Source organism: Pholis gunnellus, assembly GCF_910591455.1.
Source record: "Pholis gunnellus genome assembly, chromosome: 23".
NCBI lineage: Eukaryota > Metazoa > Chordata > Actinopteri > Perciformes > Pholidae > Pholis > Pholis gunnellus.
Genome location: NC_136550.1, coordinates 6,862,444 through 6,890,203, shown reverse-complemented (window position 1 = coordinate 6,890,203; position 27,760 = coordinate 6,862,444). Strand labels below are relative to the sequence as shown.

General features: G+C 42.2%; 1 protein-coding gene across 2 annotated transcripts; it reads left to right on the top strand.

Moving 5' to 3' along the window:
- The first annotated feature begins 595 nt into the window (after positions 1–595).
- Positions 596–27,559, top strand: LOC306715037 (protein Dok-7-like). 2 transcript variants are annotated; one of them, XM_079185257.1, is made up of 12 exons: positions 596–680; positions 775–820; positions 2,270–2,500; positions 4,534–4,734; positions 7,795–7,914; positions 12,081–12,179; positions 12,587–13,380; positions 14,939–14,987; positions 16,604–16,692; positions 18,129–18,198; positions 22,041–22,220; positions 24,825–27,559. In XM_079185257.1, the coding sequence occupies exons 1-12, from the start codon at positions 627–629 to the stop codon at positions 24,959–24,961; spliced, it is 2,070 nt and encodes a 689-aa protein (XP_079041383.1). In that variant the 5' UTR covers positions 596–626; the 3' UTR covers positions 24,962–27,559. The 2 variants fall into 2 exon arrangements, with proteins under 2 accessions (XP_079041383.1, XP_079041384.1); XM_079185258.1 differs by lacking the exon at positions 22,041–22,220.
- Positions 27,560–27,760: the final 201 nt, after the last annotated feature.

Genomic DNA, 27,760 nt, shown 5'->3' with positions numbered 1-27,760 from the left:
GTTTACGCCACATTCTGACCCTACCATCTGAATGTCGCAGCTGAAATCGAGACTCATCAGCCCATCTGGCACCAACAACCGTGCCACGTTCAAAATAACTTAAATCCCCTTTCTTCCCCCCATTCTGATGCTCGGTTTGAACGTCAGCAAGTCATCTGCACCGCGTCTAGATGCCTAAATGCATTGAGTTGCTGCCATGTGATCGGCTGATTAGCTATTTGTGCGATCGAACTGGTGTGCCTAATAAAGTGACTAATGAGTGTATATCTGTGTGCATAGATCTCGAACCAGCGTTTGTAAAGATCCTTCCTAAACTGTCAGAACCACTTAGGAAAGGTGGTATTTGCTGCACGAGAACCATGTGATCGTTTCCTCCAGTAGCAGCAGCAGCAGGTGGTGTAAACCAGCCCAGGTGGCAGCAGCACTGGTCGGCTGGCTGGTGCACAGACAGACAGACAGACACTGGTCAAGCCCTTTTTTTCCACGTGCCCTGCTGGGGGCGAGTTTGCGGCCCACAAGCAGAGAGAGAGCGCGCGCGCGCGCCAGAGTGAGCGAGAGCAGCTATTTTGAAAGTGACCCTCTCATTCAGGCAGCGACTGTGCAGCTGTCAGGAACCATGACTGAAGATGACGGATTCTGTTGTCGTGGAGGGATATGCCAGACTCCGAGATGGAAAAAAGGTGTGTAGCGTGTCAATATTTCTGCTGAAGTAAATGCACCGCACTTTCGTTAAAAAACCAAAAAGTTTGTCTTTACTTTTGCTTTCCTCCACAGTGGAAAACAAGGTGGCTCGTTCTTCGCAAGCCGTCGCCTGTAGCAGGTAAAAAAACAACAACAACAACCGTATTTATTACCGGTTACTTTTGCACATTTCATCTTTGGGTTTGTTACAAGTTTTACCGCAGTGGGGTAAACGCATGAAGGAAGCTACACGTTTAAGTAATCAGCTGCTATCGTGCACGTGTTTGTCCAGTTGCATGGACTCTCTCTGTGTTGACGAGGCCTGGTTTGTGATCGCACAGTGTGTCCACACGTCTGGGCTCATATGAGGGTGAATAGATTTCAACCCTCTGTAAACGTGACAAAACTACATGAGGGAGCCGAGCCGGAGCAAACGTTTTTGGGTTGAGAAAAGCAAGTTAAATGTGTTGACAAACTCCCAAGTTTACTGAAATCTCTCAGGAAAAACAACTGTTATTGTGAAGATCTTTGTACAGATTCAAAGCAGAAGTTACGAGTTTCTTTTTTGAAACAAGTCCATTTAAAGTGTAAATATTTGCCCTGATTTTGACAGTAAAGGCCGGGTTATGCATCCTTTGTGTCATTTGAAATATCCATCATTGTATTTATTAGTAAATTAGATTAATTAATTAAACTTTTTCCTGCTTTGTGTATGTACTTCAATTTGTTTGTGTAACCTCACTGTTTATTGTACTATTTTTTTTATTTTTTTTTGTCTACACACTCACAGGCCTCAATTTGTCTTGAAGCTTTTTTTTCCTCAGGTTTACAAAAGCTTGCGACCACATATTTAAAAATATATCTGAACATGATTCCTTACGCTCAAAATCTTACTGACCCTCATTTGAGCCCATTCTCAACGTTGATTTGCTAAAGACATGAGCCCCGCCGTATTTTTAGACGCACCATGAATGTGCTCTAAGTGAATTTGTACTTGTTGTTTTGTCACATTTACTGAGGAGAGTTCCAGTTTGCCTGAAGTGGAGTACGAGGTTGTCTTAAGCCCACCTTACCTCTGGCCTTTTCCGTATGTTACGAATAAGAAACGAGGCTTGAAAGTGATGAAGTGGCTGTGTTGCATTTCTCAGAAAGGTTTCTTTGGATATCTGGCGCTGGACAGCTTAACATGCTCCACAGATTAGACTGAGGTGGAGCGCTGCTCCTCTTCAGATCTTTCATGTCACTGTTTTCACAGCTGTTTGCGCTCATGCCTCAGTTGTGCGGGTTGAGAGCTGTGCGTGTGTGTGTGAGATGCACACACACACACACACACACACAGTCTTGTTTTGTCAGTTGACACTGGTTGTTTTCAAGGTGCCAAAAGACTACAGGACACTACAACCGCTACTGTGTGTCAGAATACATCGTATTAGTATTTGACGACGTAAATAATTACGGATTTTATGGGAAACTGTTACGTATGAAATAATACAAAAACATAATGCGAACTGCAGATTAAGTTCAGCCTCTTTCTTACACGCGAGATGTATTATTGTTGTGTCTCATGCTTGCTCTCTGTCTCCTCCAGACTGCCTCGTGCTGCTGGTTTTTAAAGACAAGTCCGACAAAGCGCAGGGCAACAAGGAGAGGGCCAGCGTCACCTTGGAGGAGATCTGCGGTGTGGAAGCGGGACAGTGGTATGAAGGTGTGGCTTTTACTCTGGCCGTCCTTTGCCTGAACCAGGCTGCTCTACTGGGCTTCGACAGCAAGGAGGCCCTGCAGGCGTGGGACGCCCGCCTACGGTACAGCCTCGGCGAAGGTGGGGAGATCGGCCCGCGCTTTGGTTTCAGTGTTTTTAGTCCCTTTTCACTTCAGGTGAAAGGTGATTCATTTGAGTTTTTACAGAAATATACCACATTTGACCGCACCATATTGGAAATCAAAGCAATTCTCAGCAAGCCGATTAGTTCATCCATCATGCTGGCAGGTTTCAGTTTGAAATTGACTTGCAGAACAATGCTGCTGTTTTCCAAACCTATGCAAAGGAACGAGCAGTTTTCATTAAAAGTTGGTATATTTGCCCCTTTCTAGAGCAAGAGCTCTAAAGTTCATCAAAAGAAACAAACAAACTGCCCTCAGCGGCAGCATTTTGGAAAAGCTGCACTTTATCGGTGCCTCGCTGTCATAATGACAGAAAGATGCACCTGCAAGCAATTCTTAATTCGTGTTTAAGCTTCTTTTGACTTTGCAAGATACACTTGGTTCATTCTCATCTATAGTTAAAATATCATGAGCTGTACTATGAGAGATGAAAGCACTTTTAATGAAGATGCAGGCTGGACAGAGTCACACCAATAGGAGTAGTTGTTTTTTTCTACTTCTTTATAATTGAATGGATGAACTAAGATTTAAACTACAGATAAACATTAACACACAATACAACTGTGACTATGTAGTCTTCTCGTCACATGCTTCTGCTTCATCTTCCCTACCTGAAACAAATCAGTTTGCATCCTGATGAGTGCTAATGCTAATGCTCGTTTAGTAGATCACATTATGCAACATTTTCATTGTGGTGGATGGGCATTTTGATACTTTTTAAAAGGTTGAAAACCAAGTTTTGACAATGACGGCTTGATGATGATAATTATTGTGATATTTATTCGTGCACTATGAAATTCTGACATCCAAGCATTAAAAGTTAATTTACAGCCAAGCTCCTAAACACGACATGTATAGTAATAATGATGAAAATGATAACGATAATGAAATAATAAAAAAAAATAGTGTGCTGAAATTCATAAAATGCTTCTTTTTTTTTTTTTTTTAAAGATCGAGAAGTAATTTCAAGGATGTCACTGATGCTGCAAGCCTCAGGCTTGTGTGGATCTATTGTATAAGTGATAAACAAATAGGCGCTAATTATAGCATTGGACTGTTGGTGGCCGGAGTCCAGCTGAATTTGAAAGCAGTCACTAATGACAGTGTTATGGGACCTGACTGTGGCAGAGGACGAGGTGCTAAAGACGAATTGCGTCGCAGTTGTTCCTTCCAGTCTGAAGCGCGCGCATGTAATAAAATATATGCTCGCTTTTACGGATGCACCTGCGTCTGTGTGTTCTGAGAGAGCCGGATAAAAGTGTGTGTTGTCCTTGAATATATATGTGTGTGTGTGTGTGGAGTGAGTCCAGGCCTGCAGAAAAAAAATGTCACCTGCCAGGCTGTGTGCTGAGGGCCACTGCGCGCAGATCTTTTGTGGTTTTGTGTGACACCGCATGAATCTTTCTTAACCTGTGTGGCGACGTGGCGCAGCTTTGCTGACGTTTCCTCATCATCGCCTCCATCAATCTCGACTGGCGAAGTTTGTCCAGCGCAGTAAAAGTCTCAACTCCGCGCATGCGTCGGATGAAGTTCCATAAAGTCACAGGCAGGAACACAAATGCAATGCTCATAGTTCTAATTTTACGTCCAGTTATTTTCATTAGTTTCTTATTAGCCACAGTACACCGACTCCATTACACAGATGTTGATGACAGGCTGTGATTGGCGGCAGTGGGCTTTAGATCTGAGCGCAGTGTTTTTCAGAGCTCAACTCGCTGATCTCATTCTCCGTCTGCAGCTGTTTCTCCTTTTTATTGGGAAATAAAATCCGTGCTGAAGTAATCATTTTCTAAGGACACTGTGTTTCTATCCCATGTGAAGCCGAAATGCAGCCATTTTCAACCTGCTGCCATTTTTAGAAATACACTTGGGCATGTATTGGTATGCATGCATGAAAATGTACATGTGTGTGTGCCTACCTAAATGTTGATTATGTGAAGTCAGATTTATCTAGTTTCTCTGTTTCCTTAGTTCATAGATTCAGTGTTGGAGTCTTACCAGGGACCAAGTTGGAGAGTGGACCCGCAACGCTTCATCTGTGCAACAACTTACTGGTTCTCGCCAGGGACGTCCCCCCAGTTATTATTGGCCACTGGAACCTTCCAGACCTGCGCCGGTACGGGCCGGTACCCAATGGATTTGTGTTCGAGGGAGGATCAAGATGCGGTTACTGTAAGTTTTTGCTCTTAATGTTGTTGCTTTCAAAATAAGGGAAGAAGAGCACACAAAAATACTTCAGACCATCGCTGTCTTCATCGTGTCGTGACAATAATGTCTAGAGTAACATTGGGTCCCATCATCAGAGGCTCATGGCTCTAATGTATCTGAGCCCTGTCTTTCTCAGACGGACCACATGATTGGAGATGATTCATTTGTAGCTTTCATTCGACAGTGTACGGTGTTACACCTGACTTGGGTCATTGGGAAACCGAGGCGTGGTCTCCGCTGTCGGCCAATCGTAGCTGGTAGTTTGTTGGTTATTGTGACGTTAGATACACTTCAAAGTCACACCAATTTGTAATCCAGTTTGCATAATTCCCCGCTACAAACAATTGTGTGTCAATTGATATTTTATTGCTTTACAATATCTTCGGCTTGCCAACATGTGGGTAACAACCACATATGGGTGTAATGTTGATGCTTAATGCCAGGAAGTGGGCTGTTAATGGTAATTTGATTTTCTTGGATGAGTAATAACGAGCAAATGATGTAAATAGCGGTAAAATATTTGTCACTTGTTGTCATTAGTGTTCTGTCCTCTCTGACTCGGTGGATTGTGCATTAGGAAAACAGCTGCTTCATGACAACAAGAAACCTGCGGGAGAGGAAATGATTCAGTATTAGTCTGTGCAGGATCACTCCCGCTGTGCCTGAACTTCGACATCGTGCATCACTCCAGAGAAGCTGTTTTTGAGAATCAGGAGTTACCCCCCCCCCCCCCCCCGAGCTCAGTTATAACGGTCCGTGCTGTGTGTGTGTCCCGGGGTAAAAGTAAACTACAGTTTGCATCTCGGAACAGACACGCAACCATTAAAGCCGAGATGAGTGTACGTCAACACCTGGAGGGCACAGAGAGACATCAGAGCATTACAGAAACACGATGACCCCGCTGGAAACGTGACACTTCAGTATGCGATGTTTGATTTATTTAGCTCCATTAAATCTTCAGCAGTGGTTAACAGGAAGACGGTCAGAAGAAACGTACACATTAAAGTTCAGAAAGACAGTTTAAAAAAAAAAAAAAGGGTAATGTGTGTAAACGTGAAGGTGCGTCTTAGTGTTGAAGGAGTGCTCATTCCTGTGACACGTAATCTCTCGGCACAGTTTATCCTCAGCAGAGTGAGAAGTGGTGTAACGTCCAACCTCTCACTTGTGGTTGAAGCTGTATTTATCCGACCTGTTGTCCTGTTGAGCTTATCCTCAATGGTTCTAGTTTTTCAGTAGTTGTTAATGAAGAAATCCATGTCTTGAAGTTTTGTATTGTTCCTCTGAGGGAAGCTGCCGCTGATTCCATAGATTATTGAGTTCATCTCACTTAGACAGAAGGAAAAGAATAGAAAGAAATAGTGTGGTTTGCCCGAAAAAAGACTATCCCTTTTTAAAGTTTGCCTACTTGGATGACTTTGCTGCTGTGAAAATATAAAGGCCAGCCTTTGCTTTAGTGACTTTAGTAAGTTTAAACGTCCCACCTACTGAACACAATTGAATGAGTTCTGCTACTTTGTGTTTTAACCCCTTTTTAGAGAAGAGACCAGAAGGGTCCACTTCTGTTGTTTTTGTTACTGTACAGAATCTTTGTCGTAAACTAAATGAGTCCTGCCACCTGTCCTCTTTGTTTTGCTTTGGGTTTTTTTTGTGTTCTAGCTTTTGGCACCTGCTGTTCAGTCACCTGCTATCAAAAGCATGACACGAGTAGATGTGGTTCCTCAAAAAGGAACGATGTCATCTTACATCCAACCGAAGTAGTTTCTGTGCCAGACGAGAGTACAATATAAGATGAAATGAATTACGTGCACTAAATTAAATCCCTATCAACCACATCAGCAGGCAATGCTTCTTCAATCTTGACTGGTGCAGACATTTGTGCAGACATTACCGCTGACCTTTGACCCTGCTCACTGCAAGGGGAGTGTGGGGAATGTGATTGAGGCCTGGCTTGAGATGGGTGGTCTCAGGGACAGGGCGACACAACGACCCTTTTAATGGCGACACCTTGTAATAAACAGCCAGTTGTATTGTCAGAGGGAGGTCGAGAGACCTCTTGGTCGCATGGCCTTTAACCTTTTGCATTCCTATATCACCTTTGATGACATTCTAAATTGATTTGAAAGACAAACTGGCAGCATTGCTCTGCTACAATGTCAATCGTCAGTCCCTACTTCGGTCCACTGACTGAAGACTGAAGTATCTCGACAACCATTGCGTGGATTGCCGCAAACCTCTGTACAGATATTTATAATGCTCAGTTGATTAATTCCTTATTACTTTGGGAATCCTCTGATTTTTTTCCTGTAGTGCCACCATGAGGTCGATAATTTTCTATTGGATGGATTAACGTGAAATTTGGTTTGAACAATTATGTTCCCCTCGGGATGAATTATAACAACTTTGGTGATTCCCCTAAACGTTTTATCGGGCAAAATAATATTTTTTTTCCAATACGTGACCACATACCGGTAAAACTAATGTCATGCCCTTTAGCCTCAGCTTACTTTGTCTAGTGCTTATTTGCAAATATAATCTTACTAAGATGGTAAAAATGGCAAACATTACACCTGTCATTGCGAGCATGTTAGCATGCTGATAGATGTTAGCTGTGCAGCTTTTTAACGGGGAAAACGGACCTCACCTTGCCCCGTGTGTTTAAGGTTCTCAATTGTGAGGATTTACTTTTTTTTCATTTTTTTTACTTGATAGTAAACTGCAAATCTTTGGGTTTTGGACTGTTGATCACAGAAAACAACGTATAGGCTGTAGGAAATTGTAATGGTCATTTAATAAAATGTTTAGACATGTAGAGACCAAACGAATAATCCAAAATGAGAATAATTGTCAGTTGCAGCCCTCGCAGGTATCGGTCATATTGGCGCTACAACTGACGAATTTCAAATGGGACCAAGCACATCTTGTGATATCGTTCTCATTCATCACCCTCTGTATAGTGGATACTTCTGGTGGACATTTCAGTGCTGCAAAAACTAACGTGATACTAATAAAGTCTGCTTTCTACAGGGGCCGGTGTTTTCTTGCTGGCGTCTGCCGAGAGCGAGCAGATCAGCTTTCTATTCGACTGCATCGTCAGAGGCATCTCCCCCACCAGAAGCCCCTTTGGACTGCGGCCAGTTTTGCCAGGTCAGTACCAGATGTGTTTAAAGCTGCTTAGCTGGAACGGACTGGGAAAAACCATCCTTTGTGTGCTACAGAGAGACCGAAAGATCAGTTCTAAGGACCATCATTTAAAGAAAGAAGGTGGATCTCTATGTGATGCTTATTTGGATAAATAATCGCCTCGCTGTTGCCAAGAAGTATGAGAAAAAAAACCCCAACTTAAGTCAACAATTTAAAGTTGTAGCAAACCGTGCATGGCTGCCCTTGTGTGCCTCCAGGGATTGTCATAGCTGTTAGGTGTGCTGCCTTCCGAGAATCCAACCATTTTTGGCAGAATGAGTCATGAGGATTCCTCCGTGGATGGATGCGCTTTGATGTGACTAAACTTTGACTGACAGCTGTTTTTATGTAATTGGGTAATCTTTTGCAGCAATTTATAATTTTAGTCAAACGCCCTGACCCCTGATTTAAGTGTACCGTGGTGAACGTAAAGCTTCGGGTCACCTTAAACACCAGTAAGAGGATAGCCACTGTACTAGCTGTGGTAATGGAAAGCAAATTGAATTGCAGTCTATGTATAGTTGAGGGTGTAGTGCTACTGGTGGGCATGCTGGAGAATGGGCCGAGTTCCAAATAGCTTAGTTTTTTTTTTTTTTGTTATACTCTCATTACAGCAGGGTTGGCTTAAAAGATTTTATAATTTGACAAAGATATCAAGCACGAAGGTTAAATGATAGACCTAATATGCGGACGTCACAGATCTCCATTTGGGAATATTTGAAAACTAAAGTATAATAAGTTTTGAAAAGAGGTATTTGGGGGGAATATTTTAGTATTTCCTGTGTACCAGTGGAGTTTGTCTGTATAATGAGCCCTGAGCTCTAGCATGTCCGCCCTCGGCTCCCCTTCGCTCTTCGCCATCCACCGTGAACACCTGACAGTATCTGCTTAGTTTCTTTGCTAAAAAAAAAGTTTTATTTTCCAGCACAGTTTGTTTTTGTAAGATAACAGTAGAATTGTTTGTTTAATTTCAGTGCTGAAAGGGGAAAAGCAAATTAATCCCCAATAATTTTGATAGTCGATTAATGATTGGTAATTTCTCTAGCAAACTTTTTCGGACTCCAGCTTTGCAACTGTGATGATTTTGCTGCTTTTCTTTGTGTTTTGGGATCAGAAACTAAATACCCTTTTTGGGGTTTGACTATTGATCAGACAAAACAAGCATCAGTGTGGGCTCTGGGAAATGGATTGGCATTTCCTGACAGTTTATATACTAACTAATTAATCAAATAGTTCAAACAAACTGATATGTGATATGAATATATAGTACGGGCTCGACACCAAACAAAGACATAACTTCAGCGACTACTTGTTGATCATAATGGAGCTTTAGAGACAGATGTTAACCTCGGGAGCTGGTGGAGACCAAAATGGAGCTAAAAGGAGAGCGATTGATGGCCAAATGAATGATTATCATCATATCTGCCGGATGTGTCTACAAGCCGCTGCTGTAATGTAATGCTGACACATTAGCCATACATTTCTTTAGACAATGAGATGTTCATATTGTGTGTACAGCTTGTCTCTATCCACCGTGTGTTAACTAGAAATGGTCTCTGATACAGAGATTCATACACACATTTCATCCCTCAATCTTCTCTTTGTGATTGCTCCTATTCCTGTTATTTGAATAACACATTTGGATGCTAGGTGTAAATATTAAAAAAGCTGTTGAACATTATCTCCCCTGCTGTCTACTTCTGACACCTTCGATTTTTCCACACTAGCAGTTTTAAAAGAAAATGTCTCACCCGGTGAACGACTTAACGGGAAATGTGGACCGGGCAGCTGTGGGGCGCTCGTGGATATTCTGGTTTTCACACATCTCGCCGCCCAATCACAGGTTGAGCTCATACTCCTATTATTGTGGAGCGTAGTAGAATAAATAGCAGGGAGGGATGTCTGAGGGGAGAGCGAGGGGTCAAAGTCACAGTTCACACAAGCAGAGCAGCCAAAGCCTCCTAATCACTCCGGGCATGCATGTAACCTCATCCACAGGATTCCACTGCTGCCTCCCCCCCCCCCCCCCCCCCCTTCATTTCATACTCAGTCGCCCGCTGCTCCTCTCTCCCCTCCTCGCTCTCATTTTATACTCTTATTCCTCTCTGCTGCCCTTAATTGTGTCACTCGTTCTCCCTTGTGGTTCACCTCTGTCCTTGTCTTTGTCTCTGTCCTGCACGGCTCGTTCTCCGCCTCCGTTTTCATTAATCGCTGTTATGTTCCCAGGCTCGCTCATCAGTTTGTCACCCTGCACCCTTGCATGCTGTACTGTTGCCACCTCACTCTCCTGCTCTCTGTTTAGTCTCCGGGATATGAACGTTATGTCCACGGGGAACATTATATGCTGGCATTACTACGTTCAATCTCGAAAGATTGCAAGTAATCAAGGTTCCCAGTGACTATAGGAAATGAAGATTACAATGGCGGCTTCAAGATGAAGTGGAAAATGTATGCGGTTCAGATTGTGTCAAGTCAATTTTATTTATATAGCCCAATATCACACATCTGTGATATTGTGAATCTTAGCTGAGATGAGGTAGCCGCTAGAAATGCAGCGTGTGATAGGCTGCGACACCTGTCAGTGAGAGAGATGAATCTCTAATAAGCAGCAGGTAGTAGAGATGCTGTGGTGGAGGCAGTAAAATATGATTTTTCTATTTGGATGCAGGCATGACACAACCGGTGGGAAATATGTCAGTTTGTATTGTTTTACGGTGCAGCTCGCACACATTTACATTTACAGCCGTACATTCCGTTCCTGAAACCACCAAGACACTAAAACTGTAATCATTAAAAAAAAACCCATTCGTGACTCTTTGTCATATTCAGATGAAAGTATGTTTTCATCTTGAGAAAAACATGTAGTTACAATGAGAGAACCATTATTTTAATGAGAACGTTCTGGCTAGGTTGCACAAGTTTTAAGTGTCACCCTGGCTTTCTCTGGCCAAGTGCAATTCCTAAAAATGTGAGTTTTCTTTCAGCAGGAAATCTATGCGTCCTAATGTTTGTGTGACGTGCTTCTGGGTACACAATAGCAGGAAAAAGAGTTTTAGTGTTTTAGTTGGAGATAGTCAACATATCACAGTAATTAATAAATTGTTTAAGTTGAATGTTAATTCAATTTATTTTTGTACAGCCCAAAATTAAAAATTTTCCTCAAGAGGGCTTTACAATCTGTACACATGCAACATCCTCTGTCCCGGGACGGGTCCAGGTATGTAGGTAGGTAGGTAGGGTCCAGGTATGACCAGGATCCACGGAAACCTGCGAGGCGAGAAAGCACAGTTAGTTCTGACATCGGAAAAGTGAATTATGATGTGCATCTTAGTGAACACCAGTAGGATATGCAGTTGTTTTGTATATTTTCCCCACAGGATTTCAAAAGGAAAGATCAGCATGCTAACTATATGAGACAAGGGACACCAGTGGCTCACTAAAGTCATCTTAAAGTTTGTCCCAGTCACTCTTTTAACTTAAATTTGAGGACACAGTTGTATACTGTAAGTCAATATTCCTCATGTAGGACGTGAACTTAACCATGCACACAGTTCTGGTCCATTTACAACATTACCGCTGTAGGCTTGGGGGGGGAAGAATCGATCCAGCGTTAAGAGTTGACCTTCCGAGGTACATAAGATCCTTGAACAGCACCAGCGATCTTTAGCCACTAGCCGCACAGCGCCTGCCAACGGAGCCACGCGGCGACGCTATTAATAAACCCTGCAGTGTTACACAAAGTGTTCCCCTGTGTGACCCTTTTCTGTGCTTGTTTGATAGCACACAACCCCTCCTGCCCGAAAGCGCTTGTTAATTATTCTCTTCACCAACATTTGTGGCTGGCGTTTCACTTTCCTGACGCCGCAGCATTTCGTGAGCGAGGCTCTCGTGGTTTGAGGGGTCCCTCCTCGTTTCTCTGGAGTTGTTGGATAAGTTTTCACAGCTGTGCCTGTGTCACCGCAGTGCAGAGTCCTACCGCTGCGTCACGTTTGATCCAATGTCGCGGTGACTTCCTGTGTCGTCATTAGTTTGTTTGATGAATACATTATAAGTCTATATGTGTCTATATATTTATATACAATTAAATTGAGCCATCGTGGGTTTTTCTTGGGATGCTCTCTCTCTAACAGACCCCAGTGCCAGTCAGACGAATTCGGAGGAGAGGTTGAACCACGAGGCCCAGGAGCTGGAGAAACGACTGAGCATGCTCTCTCACAGGAGCAGCACAGGTACAGCTCGTCACCGTTTATGCCGTGCGGGGATTGAAAGTGTGAAAAAAACAGTGAAACTGCAGCGAAAAGTTTGACGATTTCACAATTCTCGCCACTCTGAATGTGTCTTTCGTTATACAATCATCCCAAAGCACCCATAATTATTTTTTAACTGCAGTGAACCCTCTCGCCCACCAAAGGGAATAAAAGATACATTGGCTTTTAATGATGCTGCACTTAGATTTAAATTAAGTTTAAATCCCAGGTGATATATTATTCCTATTATGTGGTGAATACCGGGGGAGGAAAAACAGGCACAATGGCATTATGCTGCTTTAAAAATGCTTTGTTGCTGGAAGAAATGTTTTAGTTAAAGCTATTGATTATATGAATTGTAATTGCATTAATGTTGTCTTTCTTGGCAGTCTCGTCCTCGTCTGCTGGGGGAGACGACCGCAGCATATCTGGCTCCTCCGACACGTCAGACGCCAGCCAATCAGACTGCAGTATTGGCAGCCGAATGGCCATTTGGACTGAGCCGGCCTCCAACCCATCTGACGGCGTCAGCAACGTGGGCACTAAAGCGGCTTTACAGAGCACCGAGAAGCTTTCCGTCAACCAGGGAGGTGGAAACCGGCCCGTTGCCAAACCCCCCCGGCAGCTCCAGGAGATCGGCCGTCAGAGCTCGTCCGACAGCGGCATCGCCACCGGCAGCCATTCCTCTTACTCGGGAAGTTTCTCCTCCTATACAGGCAGCCTGGATATCACCACCGGGGAGGAGTTTGGGTCCGTGTTCAGCTTGCCTCCCCACTTGGCTCAAGACCTGAGCCCTTGTATTTGTGCCACCGTCCCTGGACATGAATACCAAGTGCCAACATCACTTAGGTACCTCTACGACAGCCCCAGGAGTCTGTTACAGGAGGGAAGTGGGGATGCTAAATACAATGAACCCTCCACCCCAACAAAGGACACTCCTGCCCCTTTAGGCCTCACCACAGACTCTGCACAGGAGGATAAAAGCAGCGCCGCGACCGCCGACGGTCACTCAGAAACTACTGAAAGGCCGTCAATGAGTGAACACTTACAAATCCCCTCAGAGGAGAGAAAGAAAACCAAGTTGGCCTCTAGTGAACACCCAGACTCCTGTAACATCTGCAGCTCTCTCACATCTGTCTCCAAAACCCTTGTGACGATCTGCTTAGTTTGTGGTGGATTTAAGGTAAGTAGAAAAGGATCTTTCTGTCAGTTTGTCGCTTTATCCTGTTGCAAGAAACACACTTGGGTTAAGCTTAGATATAAGTGTCATTCTATTGCAATCGGCCATCTGTTTACCTCAAAATGTGCATCCCCTGGGTTCACCTGAACATGCTGTTCCTTGTCATACAGTAGCAGCTTGTGTGAGCAGGCCTGATCATCACTGTATCATCTGTTCTGCAGCTCGCTGTCAAGATGACCTTTGCGGTATGCGGGCGGACGGTGAAGCCGCGCTGCGTTTGGTGTCGAAACAGTCACGTTGCCCATCTGTCTCACACGTTGTCATTGTATGCAGAATATTCAAACCTCGTGACTGACTTGCAGTTTTTCTGTTTTTACACCTCTACCTCCTAGTTATTGCTTAACTTAATGCAGTCGGGCTAAAGGGAGGATTACAAACTGAATGTTCATACAAATTTGTTCATGGCATTCATACTAATTATGACAAAAACAATAAGCTTTTAGTAAAAGCTTCTCGATATGATAGTGTTTTAATCCTTGGTTTGGCGATCATAGAGTTGGTGGTGATTTCTTCTTCAGACTTTGGTTCATCTCTGCTTCAGGCTTGCAGCTAAAGATTATTTTCATTATCGATCAATAGTTTAATCATAATCCCCCCAAAATTACTTTAAAAGTACTCAAGATGTCCTCTTCTTATCGGTGATGATTTTCAGTAGAAACCTACAGCATATTGTCAAATATCTTCTTGCACTCTTGAGTTTGAGGTTGAACTTTAGTTTCATTTTTGTCATTTGAACACCCAGGTGCAAACTCACTAAAGGCACTTTTGCTCTGGTGTGTCCATGTCAGTTGTATGTCACGTTTATGGAATATTCTAAACTAATAGCTCCACCTACTGGTAGTGCATTTAGTTAAGAAAGCCAAATTGCCTTTGATTACCTGAACATGTTCTCTCTCGCTTTGTTTCCTTTCAGTCAGTCCTCAGCGAACTAAATTAAATACGAGAGTTATTGAGCTGTGTGGGAGGTTATTTATCACACTCGGCCTGAGCAACACAATCCAGCCCTGTAGTGTCCATTGGCTCACAGTTAAAGGGCCAGTTCAGAAGAAAGCATCAAACCACAACTAAATACATGTCAAATATACTCCAAAACGTGTATGAAGATTGGTTTGTATTAATTAATTGCAGTCGCGCTGTTGTCAACAGATTGCCATGGACTTGACATTGTGAGCATTCACAGCCATGACTCCGCACAACTTTTGAAATATAAATGTATTTAAGTTATAGACACTTAACAGTCCACTGTGGTGAGCTTTTGAAGGACAAGGCTGGCCATATTGTGTATTTGTCTTGTCAACAAATCTCATGAAAAGACAATTAATTGAGCTTCCTGGTATTGCCCATCTAGCCAAAGCCTGATGGATCTCATGGGATTGTTGGCTCCTTTTTAACATGCCTCTTAATTAAACAACAGGCGTAGAGCTTGTTGTTTACTCTTCTATTTAAACCACTTTGCATTATAAAAATGTATTTTGTGTTAATTTTCTATTTCATCTCACAGGGGACTCCGTGCATCCCTGCAAGTGGTTCGGGGATACCTGCCATACCCGGTAAGTGTAATCAGTTGAAATATTGTCTGCACGCTGCATGCATTGGATCTAACATGCATGAACTTGAGTTGATGCATGATTTGGGACAGAAATCAAAGTGTGTTGAAGGTTTTCTTTGCCTCCAGAACATCACATTTTCAATCCAGCAGATGAAAGTGTTGACAAATCGCCACGCAGACCCCGCACCGCCAGTAAATACTATATTGCAGTGAGGAACATTCTGGAGAAACCCTATGCCTCGCCTGGGTCGGGAAGCATCCACAGCTTAGAGAAGCCAACAGTGAGGAGAAGGGAGGGTTCACCGCTGCCAAAAAAAGGAAGAGAGAAATTAGCCAGTCTCCTAGCGGATCTGCTAGGCTTTCCAAATGCAGACAGGCAGCTTGAGGCAAAGACTAACAGACTGAACCTTTATGAGTCAATGAGCCCTAGTTTTGGAACTGAGCTCAAATCGGCACCAACTGGCACCCGTGTACCATTACAAGATTCAGAGCAAGACAAAAGAGCTGCCATTTATGAAAACTGCCTAAAGTGTCGAGGCGAGCACTGCCACCCTCCTCCACGGGTCGCACCTGCCGAAATGAGCCGCGACGGGAACGTTTCCCCTTCACGGACCTTTCCAACGGGGCTGCGGCGAAAGAAAAGCCAAGAACGCGACGCGGCCGCTCACGGGGAACCGCTCGATCAAGCTCCCGGTGACGGATCACAGAGCGTGGTCGCGCAGTGTCAGTACGAAGAGACGAATGGTCCGACGGCGACCAGCGAAGGTAAGAGGCCTCTTCTCCAGTTTCCTCTTCAACTCGCAAAACAAAGCTTCCACGATTCCTCTGGTGTCCTCCTCCTCTGCAGACCCTTTGAAGAGGATCTTCTCTTTGTTTCCGTTCTGTTCTTGTTGTCATCAATAATAAAATAAATGACTTCTTCTCCTTTCTGGCTTCTTTTGTTTAATCAACTGCTTCTTTCTTTCTCTCTGCACCCTGTGACGTTCCCCTGTGTTGTGTTGCTTGTACAACTGAGTTTGCGGGCTTTGAAAAGTAGACGGGACTGATGTTGTTATTGCATGAATTATGAAATCATAAATTATGTATCGGCTCTACGAGAGGCTGCATTCTCCAGAATAATCATACAGTTGAATTTACACCTCTTTTTAAAACCGTTTAAACAAAACCTGAACATTATAACCATCCAAACCTGAAGGGTATTCATTGCAGGTGTTGGATTAGACTGTATTGGTTTTTATCTTGTTGTACCTAATAGACTGGAGATTTTTCAGCTGATATCAGCTTAATACAGATGTATGGATATCTATTTTGACCAATAAGTAACAAGATATTGCAGAGCAGGACATAATATGACACTAAACGGCTGCATGTTTAACCTCTTTGTGATGTCTTGCACCTTATCAATACAGCTCTTATTTCCCCATGTGTAATAGTTGTTATTGTGAGATGATGAGTCAATCCACTGTTCATTTGTTCCCACCACTGGCTCTGGAGAAATTCATGCATTTATACCCAAAGAGTAAAAAAACAATGTGGGATAATGACTATGCCTTGGCTACAAGGTTACAGTTTAATTTGTGATATTTAAAAGCACCCTATGTTTTACTCTTCCACCAGACAAAAGGCTTAAAAGTAAAGAGGAAAGACGCAGAGCTGATCCCGCTTATGAGATCATGGAGAGTCGGGCGCCGGAGAGGAACTCTGAGGTAGGCTCTTTTTAAAAACCCCTAATCCGCTTTATGCTATCAACCACTGACACATTTTGACTGCAACTCATTGTGCTCCGAGTTCAGCTAAACATGTTGGGGCAAACGTCTGATACCAAGGGAATAATGGGCTCGAGCACTATCTGAAATGGAACATGAAAGAATGTGTAGTTTTGAACTTCTTGTCCAGTTCGCTATCCCACATGTGGATTGGAATAAGCAGTTGAGAAAGTCTCAGTGATGTCCTCGAGCTGAAGGCGGACCGTTAACGGACTGTACTTAAAAATGTGTGCAGGTCTCAAGCATCACTCTTGTGCTTTGGACTTCCAGGTGGGTTTGTGATGACACGCATTGTTCAGAGAGGCGTTCGTTCAGCCGAAAGAAAGAAAAGTCCAGCAGCAATGGAGTAGGGTCGGATGATAGGACCTCAAAGTACTCCGTTGTTATTTTATGTTGTTCCAGCGAGGTGTCGGTTCAACCTTACGGCCATATTGGAGGCTGTTGGTGTTATAACTCATGAAAGTAGGATTTATTGCACAGCTTTGCATTAGACTAGTATTAATTGTATCCATGTGTATAAACCTGCAGCTGATTATATATCACGATTGATTGACATTTTACCTCTAATTATAAATGAAACGATTTTATTCAGTAAATAATGCATCTTCTCTTACTTTAGAAAGTTGTGTACAGGAATACGGTGCTGACTGGTGGAACCTGTTCTTGGTTGTCGTAGCTCTGTTTGAAGGGATAATTTGATATTTTGGATATATCATTCTCCTCATCTAACAAGTAAATGAGTGTATTTCGCAAAAACATTGAACTTATTGTGTGGAATACAGATCACTTAATATTGCCAGCATTGCAGCACAGGCCTAGATGCTGCTGAATGTGAACAGATTATTTGAACCCCTGGAAAGTCCTGATAAGAAATATGAATATTCCAAAAACAATACGAGAAGTTGTCAATTAAAGTTGGACCAATATACAGTAATCAGCTGATGCCCATTTCAGATATCTCCTTTTATGTACATCCTCAGTGTGAAGCTGGCCCCATCGGGGAATCCCTCTTTGTGTGAAAACTCTCCTCTCAATGACAATGAAGGCAATATGGCTGCACTCCGCCACCCATCTTCACACCACAGTAGCTGTGCTTACAGTTACTAGATTTAAAAGGCGCGGTCGTCCATCCACGACGATGAGCCGTCGCAGACAGTGTTTCAACATGGAGGGACGTAGCCTTGAGCTCTCAGTAAACCCTGAATTTGGCCCCCCCCCCCCTCCCTCCCCCTCTCTCTGTAAATACTCCTGACGTGTCCACCGAGCTGTTGAGGACAAAGTCATCGTCACACTTCTTATGCAATACATTTATAAATACAGTCGCTTACTGCAAAATGCAAAATCAACAGTGCGCGCTGTCTTGTGTGTCCAAGCAGGTGGAAGAAAAAAGCAAGTACGAGCTGATGGGCAGCTGTGGGCAGCAGAGGTTCCTTCAAGAGACTCAAGGTGAGTGAGACCGACGTCGAGTAATGAATATAATCCGGTTGTTTTTCCTCAACCAGGCCAGTTAAATTATGCACATTGCTGGTTGTGGCGGTGGAGAGTCTGAACGTTCCCAGGCTTCTTGCGATAACCAGGACTTGCTTTCAAAAAGTGAATTCAATTCATGACTCATGCACTTTAAATGAACAAGGCTATGAGCACATCACTCGTTTCTTGGCGTGCATGAATGAATGAATGAATGGATAAATCAAACGAGGCTCATTCAGTGTCTGAAATGGCGCGAGGCATCGCATCCACAAGGTTGATGTTAGGAACAGACGTGTTCTCCACTCGCATAATCTTTACTCCACTCTATTCAGGGTAATGGACTGTGACTTTGACAGGAAGTTGTTTTCAGAAAGTACATACTGTACAGTGCTGCATACAGAACTCGTACCACGCTGAGCCAGATGCACAAACTGTTCATAAATTCAAACTTAGCCAAGTGTTATGGAAGTGGACATCCACACATCACTAAATTAAAGCCCATACAAACCATACTTTACATAGAGATGGAGTAGTTGTTTCTCAATAATTACACCCAGTAATTGCCATGTGTCGCTGTATAAAGAAAGAAAAACAGAATCTTAGGTCAGGGGCTCGAGTGACAAACTGAAGCAAAACCGGGGAATCACTTTAAATTGTGATAATTTTGGTGATATCAGATGAATCGCATATGAGCCCATGAAATTTGAGTCGCTATTAATATAATTTGGAATAAAGTACCCAATTCAGCAACCTCTCTTTTCCATTGAGGGCTCACTTCAGCGTGAACATTCATTTTCCCATCTGCATTTTATGTAACGCCATTAACTCGAGTTACATAAGAACCAATTGTGTCAAGAGAAAACACACAAGATGTCCAAACAAACGGAGAGCGCGTGCGTGTGCGTGTGCCGGGATACCTGCCCTGATGCTGAGGTGAAAGGGCAGCTGTCAGGGGACCTTTGGCCACTTAAGCATCCCACACTGAGAAACATGCCCTCAGTCTAATGCACACCTGCTCTAGGAAGTCCCAGCAGCTGTCACAAAGTGGCACCAAACCCATCCGTCATGTTCATGTACCTACAAACACACGGCTCGGCTCCCATGTCGTCCTTCCCCCATCCACCTGCCCTCAGCGAGTCGTTAATGGACGGGGACGTGCAGGAGGCGGCCAAGTCCAGTGGCTCAGGTTGACTTGAGGATGCAGATTTACATGTCATGTTGTAGTTCGATAACATTTTAATGAAACGGTGCAGTTAGCAGCTACTACTGTTGTTATATTGGTGTATTTTGGTTCCACATTGAGACATCGATTCAGGTTATTCTTGTCTTCAAGCTTTAAGAATTTTGGTTGGACAAGTCCCTCCGGCATTACTATTCTTGAGGCCACTATACACTGTGTAAAAAGCTATTTTTTCTGGATCGTTGTTTGTCTTTTTGACATAGTTTTGTGACCAAGATTGTATTGGACAGATTTTCCACAAAACTGTCCGAGATCAGTTTTGAGGTTTGTCCGATTTTTCAATTAAACCCTTGTAAGGTTATAGTGTTTGGCTTTTGTTCAGACCTTTTTTAGGGAGGTGTTGGTTCAACTTTATGGTAATGTTTTTCCCTTCCCATTTTTTTATATATCTCATAGGCTAAATACCAGAAACACCAGTATGTATGCGATTTGATGAGTAAAGTTTCTGGACTTGAATGTGAGACGTATGTCTCTCTGTTTGTATTTAGAGCAAAGTCATTACTCCTTTGGGTTTTCCCAACATGTTTTCACCTCTACCTCAACGTCTGTCTGCTAGAATAACATGTAAAACGTGGAAAACCAGCTTGAACAGGCCGCTTACCCTGAAGACACAGCTGTCATTAAACCTGTCATGTTTCCCCTCAAAAGCGGTTGACTTTGTGAATTCTGGTCACTAAGCTCAGAACAGGTCGTCCCTCCGGAGCAAAGTGCACTATGGGGAAAAAGTCCCTCAGCCTCACAGCTGCGGGGCAAACCCACTGTTGTGATGGCAGCCATTATAAAACACGCCGCTTCTGCGAGGGCTGCTCGGCGTCTGATCGATCGGGGATCGGACCTCTTAGACGTCGCCAAAGGCTGCACCCGCCGAGACTCCGCTGGCGTCTGATGGCCTCTCACTGATAGTACGAGTGCCCCCCCCGGGGTTGATAACTGAGTTGCTGCTAATGGCTGCTGCCTGTCGCCGTTCAGAGGGAGTCAAAGTAGGTGTCCCCAAATGTCACATATTACCCAGCCTCTGAGCACAATTTATAGAGCTGTATTACGCGATTGTGTTCAAGTGTAATTACAATGCACATGCATATGAATCCATGACACTGAAGCTATTTTCTGCAGCATTTCATACATGTATATTAACTGGTAGAGGAGTATAATAACTATAATCTTCTAGAGATAGCCTCATTAGTAAGTGCCCCCAGCTGAACTGTTTTCTGTTGTTGTACTGCTGTTGGGATTATCCTACATACAAAGCAACTGTAATTAAACCCATCAGTTTTTTAGATATCATCTTTGTCCTTCAAACATCAGCAGACTTGCAGTAACTTAATGTTTATTTTCGCTGCACTATACATGGTGTCTGTTTCGCTGTGACGCGGCTGCGGTCAAGAGAAGAAAGCCGATTAATCGATGATGCAGAGTGTTACACTCTGGCCCTGTAATTTGTGTTTGACAGTGCAGTCGGCAGAACAAAAGGTGATTTTCTTGTCAAAGCGAACCAGAAATCCTGCCTCAACCCATTTGCACTGAATAGCTTTTACCATTTTAATCAGTCGCATAGATTCTTGAAGCGTTTGCTGTTTTACTTGTAGTACTGCTTGTGTTCAGGTTGCCATTAAAAGCGCTTAATTTTTTAGTACATTTGTCTAAGACCAATTGTGCAAATGCATAATGCTTTAACACTGGTTTACTAATTTCAAATAGCAAATCTGCCAGGGATTTGTACCTCTGTTGGTGTTGCGAGTATTGGAAAAATGAATCCGTTTATATGGATTGTGTTATTTGCAAAGTTATTTTTAACGTAAGGGATTTTTTTTTTGTGCAAATTTAGCTTTGTGGCTCCTCCTGTTTGGTTTGTATTTAAAAAAAATCTGCAATCATTTGATGAAACACAAACCTAAAACGTTGTGTCAGTAAACACAGTGTTCACATATTTATGGGATTGGATATGTAGCACTGATGGTGGATTTAAAAGAGCAATAAGTTCTGGTTTTACAGCCTCATAATATAAAATGACCCTAATGCATCTCATAAATTATCCCTGGGGCCGAACCAATTATGCATAATTAGCCTCCGGGGGAAAGGGCAATTCGGTGGGATACAATGTGTGCCGGTGTAGCTGCTGATCCCAGATCATCTGCTGTGCCTTACTGTTCAAAAGAATATAGTGACTTTAATGCGGATGTCTATATTTAAATGAGTCTAATTAACATTCGGCCGTTGATAAGGACTGTTGCCTCAAGACTTCCTAACCATGGAGGGGAAAGTCTTCTCGCGTTCGATGAAGGTCACAATAACTAAGCCAGATCATTATCGTTTAATTAAGGTGATAATAAAACAAAACAAAATCCCCTCCTTTCAAATAAGTGCTAGAGTTATTTTATCTTTTTAATATCAACAAATCCTGTGAAAAGACACATGAATTCTACTACTTATTGTCTAAAAAGCTACAGCCTGGTGGAGCTTATTCCTCTGTGCCACACAACTCCATTGTTGTCCGAAAAAGCCATATGACATATTGTTTTCACACCCGACGACACAATTTTAACAAAACTAAGCTCAATTAACACTCTTGTATTGACAGGGGCAGCGTTCGTTTCCCCCCCAGAGGCACCGCTCCCCGAAAGGCCTCGCAGTGACGGAGTGACGTATGTGAATATTCCCGTTAGTCCCACGTCCAAGAAGCAGCTCAACTACATGGAGCTGGAGCTGCAGGAGCCAGGTCCCGGTCCCCGAGGGACTGTCGCACATCTCCCGCCTCAGAGTAAGGCATGCGTAACCTTTTGATAAGTAAAAGCGCTGGTTTATAAACAGCTTCTCTCTAAAGCAATAATTACATGTTGAACAGTCAGGGGAGGCAAACTCCACCTGTGGAGATAAATCGACTGTTACTGTCACTTCATGGCTTTGAATGTCTTGTCAGATTCATCAGCTTGTCTTTATTGGAAAAGTTATTGTACTGCTTCTTGTATTAAGCGGTTTAGACTCCTCAAAGTAAGATATTAAGTATTGCCTCAGCGGGAAATATTGTTTTAGTCGGTACGTAAACCTCGGTGTTGTAGGCGCACGTATAGAACATTTTCAGCCCTAGAGGGTAGTTGTTATTACATTTTATATACTACAGCGCACACACAAAACGTATTAAATCCTGCTTTTAATGCACTGGTCCACTGTATAAATGTGAATCACTGTATCGATCTGTGCACTCACGAGCACTGGACCAAATGGACATCATGTCATTGTAATCTAGAAAATGATGAATTCCCTTTAAATGCATATTGAGATACTCATCAGCAAATCATGAAATATTCATGAGAATATCTAATGAGAGTATTTAATTTTTAGATGTAAGGAGGCATTTAATGCAAATGTTTGAATTTAAAAGAAAATCCACATTCTGAATTGATTAAACTTAAAGTAAAATGACCTCAGTCTTGACCTTATGTTCTCGTCTGTGTTCGCACGGCATACAAGGCTTTCTCTTTTGCGCTCACGTTTCTGATTAAAAGGAAATATTGAAAAAGATGTTCAAGTCCTGCAGACGGGTATGAAAGACTTAAAACAAACCAGGATATCAATGCCAAGAGGATGAATAGTCGCTCTAGATACACGAGGAGTCTGTAATTCTATTTCGCGTCGTCAGAGTTACAGGAATCGCAACCCCCAACGATTCATTGGATTTCCTTTCATCTCACTAAAAGACAGCTGAGTCCTCGTCGTCAGAGCTGTAATTGACAGACAAGTCGGCATCATTGCCCTCAGGAATACAAGGACCCGCTCAGGCTCCGCCACGAGAGAGGTTAATATCTAGTGTCAGCAATACAGTTTATATCCCGGCATGCGGCCTCAATCTGTCACCCGGGAGAAGGGGCATCCGTCCCATCTCGCCAACTGAAAGGGGGTCACAGGGCATTCAGATCACAGCTGTGAATTCACCGGCTCAAACGGGCTCCTCCTCCAGGGACTATTGACGTGTCGTTAGGGCTGGTTGTGAGTTGCTCCGCACATGACAGTGATAATCATGCAAATGCGGATTTCTGATTTTAAAATGACCATAATTATGTGCCCTTCTTTGCGTGAAAATCAAATAAGCAAGATGTCAGGGGCTAATCAAGTGACGTGAATATGGAGGACTGTGCATGAGGGGAATGTTAAAGGCTTCTAGTGAATCGTTGCCATTTTCTTTCTGCTTTGTGTGGAGACACTCAAGTCGCACACCAGAAGCAATCATGTTGGCAGCGAGGGCAGAGATCCACTTAACTCTGAACTCTCTGTTGTCGTGTTTGTTTGGATGTTTTCAGCAGTTCTCGAAATTGGATTTTTTTTTTTTTTTTTTAAAAGCTGATTCAGCAATGCTTTTTCTGCATCCGACAACAAGAATGGGCTTTACATAAAGGGTTAGAATTTGCTGCGACTGATTATTTTTTGCTCCAATACCCAAGGATGTTCAGTTTACTGTTTTATATAACTCAGAAAAACGGCGTATATTCGTATCTGAAATTGCCAAAAATGTAAAATACATTGTTGCCAATTGAAAGAATACTTGAATATTTTAGGAAATATGCTTATTCGCCTCATTCATGAGGATTACATGAGAAGATTGACACCATTCTCATGTCTGTATGTTAAATATAAAGATGCAGCCGGTTAGCTAAGCTTAGCATAGAGACAGCTAGCCTGACTCTGTCTAAAGGTAACAAAATCCGCCCACAAGCAACTCTACGGTTCACTAAATAACACATTGTGTCTAGTTTTCTATCCGTACAAACTTAAAAATCAACGTAAAATCAACAAGTTGTAATGTCCAGGAAATGACTATGCCGAGAACACAGTCTTGTAAATGTTTACTTTGTTTTTTAGTACATATTTAACAGACATGAAACTGGAACCAATCTTCATCTCTAATTCTTCGTAAGAAGTGAATAAGCGCATTTCCCAAAACTGACTGTTAAAAGATAATATTGTTTGCTAATCAGTCATTCTGTTCCCTCATTCTGTCTTTGAATGTTTTAATTAATCGTTGAAGAAAAAATCTAATTTAAAGGCTTTCGAAGTCTGTCTGTTATGATGTGTCTGCCTAACGTTACACACCCTTTGGTTATAAATTGTGGTGGCGAGGTATTGATTTATTGATAGTTTGCCAGTACTGCTCTACGATGGAGACGGATCTGCTCACAGTATTTGTGCCTCGGCTACAGAGGTTGTATGGACGGCGTCGCAGGACGAGTGGTGGCCAGCAGAGACTGCAGATGTGGGAGTCGCAGCAAAAGCAGCTAGCTTTCTCGCAGCAGGCCAAATGACAATATCAAAATATTAGACCTTTTAACTTGAAGAAAGTCATAGAATGTCTGTTTTTGTGTCTTGACAGGAAAGAGCTCCACCAAGTACGCGCAGATTGACATCACCGCTACAGAGACGGCCCACAAAGTCGGCACGCAGCATGCCCTGGGACGACAGGAGGGCCTGCACACTCTGGAGCTGAGGAGAAAGGGGACGCCACATTGATTTCTCCATCACTGAGCTGTTCATCTCAGCAGCTTGTTGTGTTTTTGCCCCAGTAACAGCGTACTACATCAAAACCCATCTCTCTGAGAAGGTTCTCATTTGAGACTCTTCTAAAAGATCCTCTGCTGCAGGTTGCACCAACTGGTCTTTGCTAAGCCTGGTCCTAACTGCCAAGTCTGTCTTTATTAAGACCAGTCTTTAGAATGGACTAGACTGTTATTCTAGAGGATTGGAGGAAAAAGAAAAGGAAATCTCATAGACATTGAGAGTAAGTTAATAGAGCTGTAACCGTTAAACATCTTAGTCATTCTGTATTTAAACTAAATGATCAGGCGTAAATCACACCACTGTGTCTTATCGTCCACACAAGAGTATAAGCCAACTCAAATACATCAAACGCCGAAGGCCCGACTGTCATCATCGGTTGTAGAAATCCAGGATGATATCAAATAGCATTAAAGAACTGCAGAACAGAGTGTCAATAGTTCTCAATAATATATTCTAATCCTGTGCGTATGTCATTTAGTTTAGGCTGCATAGCCTATTGTTTGAGTTTAAAATTGCTTCATTGAACGACTCTCTGTGCGTCAGACACACACACACACACACACACACCATCTTCGCCAGTCACCTCATCCAGCACATCCTCACCACCTCCCTCAAATATAGCAGTAAGTTTTAGACTAGGAGTAAGATTTACACCCAGTCTTAGCAAGGAGGAGGCTTATTAAGCCTAGACTAACTATTAGGTCAGGCTTAGAATACCAAGTTATGACCAAATTGGCTTAAGACCAGAAGTAAGCACTGTTAGTGCAACAGTCATGGAAGTTCCTTCGCCCAGTCTACATATACAGTCTACACAGCCCTTTACCAATTATCTTAGGTTCAGACTTGCCTCTGTAATCACAACTTGAAGATGGAGCACAGGATTAGGAGCAACGTTTCAATCTTGTTCTTCTTAGCGGACTCAGGCATCTCATTAAATGGCATTATTTCAGAGCCGGAGCCTCAGGCTAACGTGGAGGAAGATGTGCGAGTCGTGAGCTGAGTCATTGGCCCCAATCACTCCCCACCGCTCACTCGGGCAATCCCTAATAACACAGTTATTACACAGTACGCTGTTTTTTTTTAAGATGAAGCAGAGATGGTGTTTATTCTCTCAAGGAGTTCAGAGTCATCATTTTCTCAGTGACATTAGTAATTCCACATGTAGTTGCACAAAATACACTTTTTTGTTTACTTAGGAAAATATTTCATCCAGAATGCATTGTGACGTTTTGCCTGGGTGTAAAGAATGGATTGTGGTTTATGATGAACATAATCTCTATATTAATAATGCAAAGCATGTCGAAAATCAATGGATCTTCTTAATCACTCTGTAACAACAAATCTGTCCCAGATGTCACTGCCTGGCACTCATGGCCATCATTTGTCACAATTATGTATTTTAAGTTTTTGAAGTTTTTTTTTTTACTCTGAAGTGGTTAAATGCTTTTTATCATCCGTCCTAATTGTGCGTGTGTGTGTGTGTGCACATGAGAGTTTTTATTGAAACTAAAATAGTTGAGTGTTTTGAACAGCTACGTTAGTCGATGTATTGTTTTAGTCTCATACTCTACTAGATTTACACTTTATTTTAATATCTGTAAATACATTTTCTTTCTATTTAGATGATCTGGATTGTTATGAAATATACATGTAAAGACTATGTATGTACAGAAATTATGTATGGGAAGAGTTCAAGTCATTTTTCTTGTAAATTATTTATAACGTAACTACTGCTTTGATGTGAATGTAGATCATATATGGGACTTTTCCCCCATATACAGTTGTTAACCAGTTTGGTAACTTATTAAATGAAGCATCTTTTAATTATTTTCATTCAGCACTACTATGAAGCATTTGAATGACTGAACAAGTATGAAGGTACTTGGCGCTGACCAGATTTTAGCAAAATATATACAACATTTTGAAGCTTGGAATAATTATAGATTTTTATATTGTTAGTAAGTTATTATGAAATTGAAGGTGATGTACTTAAAAGAAGCTAATACAAATTGATGGATTACATTTGCTATTAAATTATGCATTATAAAACTTAAGTGAAAGATAATAATAAATTCATTTAATTTGCTAATAATAATTCAAGTCATCAGTTTTATTTGTATTCATACAGCCCAGTATCACAAATCACCTCCCAGTCTGTCTTTACATGATTGAATTATTGTTTGGACTTTTAGAATAAATTAAATGTTAAAATGCATTTAAATTTGACTTGTTTTCCTTTTAGTTACGCGCCTGTCTGATGTTACACAACCTTTGGTGGCCATGTTAAACATCTAAAGGGATTGGGGAGTATAACATATCTTAAAATGTGTCATAGTATAGTCTGCCATGAAAAATTCTCGGAATATTATGTCATAGTCAAGTATATTATTAAAAATCATGGTGTAGTATACAATAACACACTATAGTATGCAATTAAAATGTCATATAAAGTCATGGTAAAGTATGTCATCAAAAGTCATTGAAATGTGTGTCATATACGAGTCATAGTATGCAAAAAAGTCATAGCATTGTATGTCAAAAGTCATAGTATAGCATGTTGGTAAAAAAAATCATGAAACGGTAATTGTATAGCATGTGAATAAAAGTGACATTTTTAAAGATTTCTTCAGCATACTATGGCTTTTTTTCATGATTTTCTTTCGGCATGCTTTACTATGACTTTTTGACATGTTATACTATGACTTTTTTATGACTTTTTTCAATTTAAAATGACTTTTTTTCGACATGCTT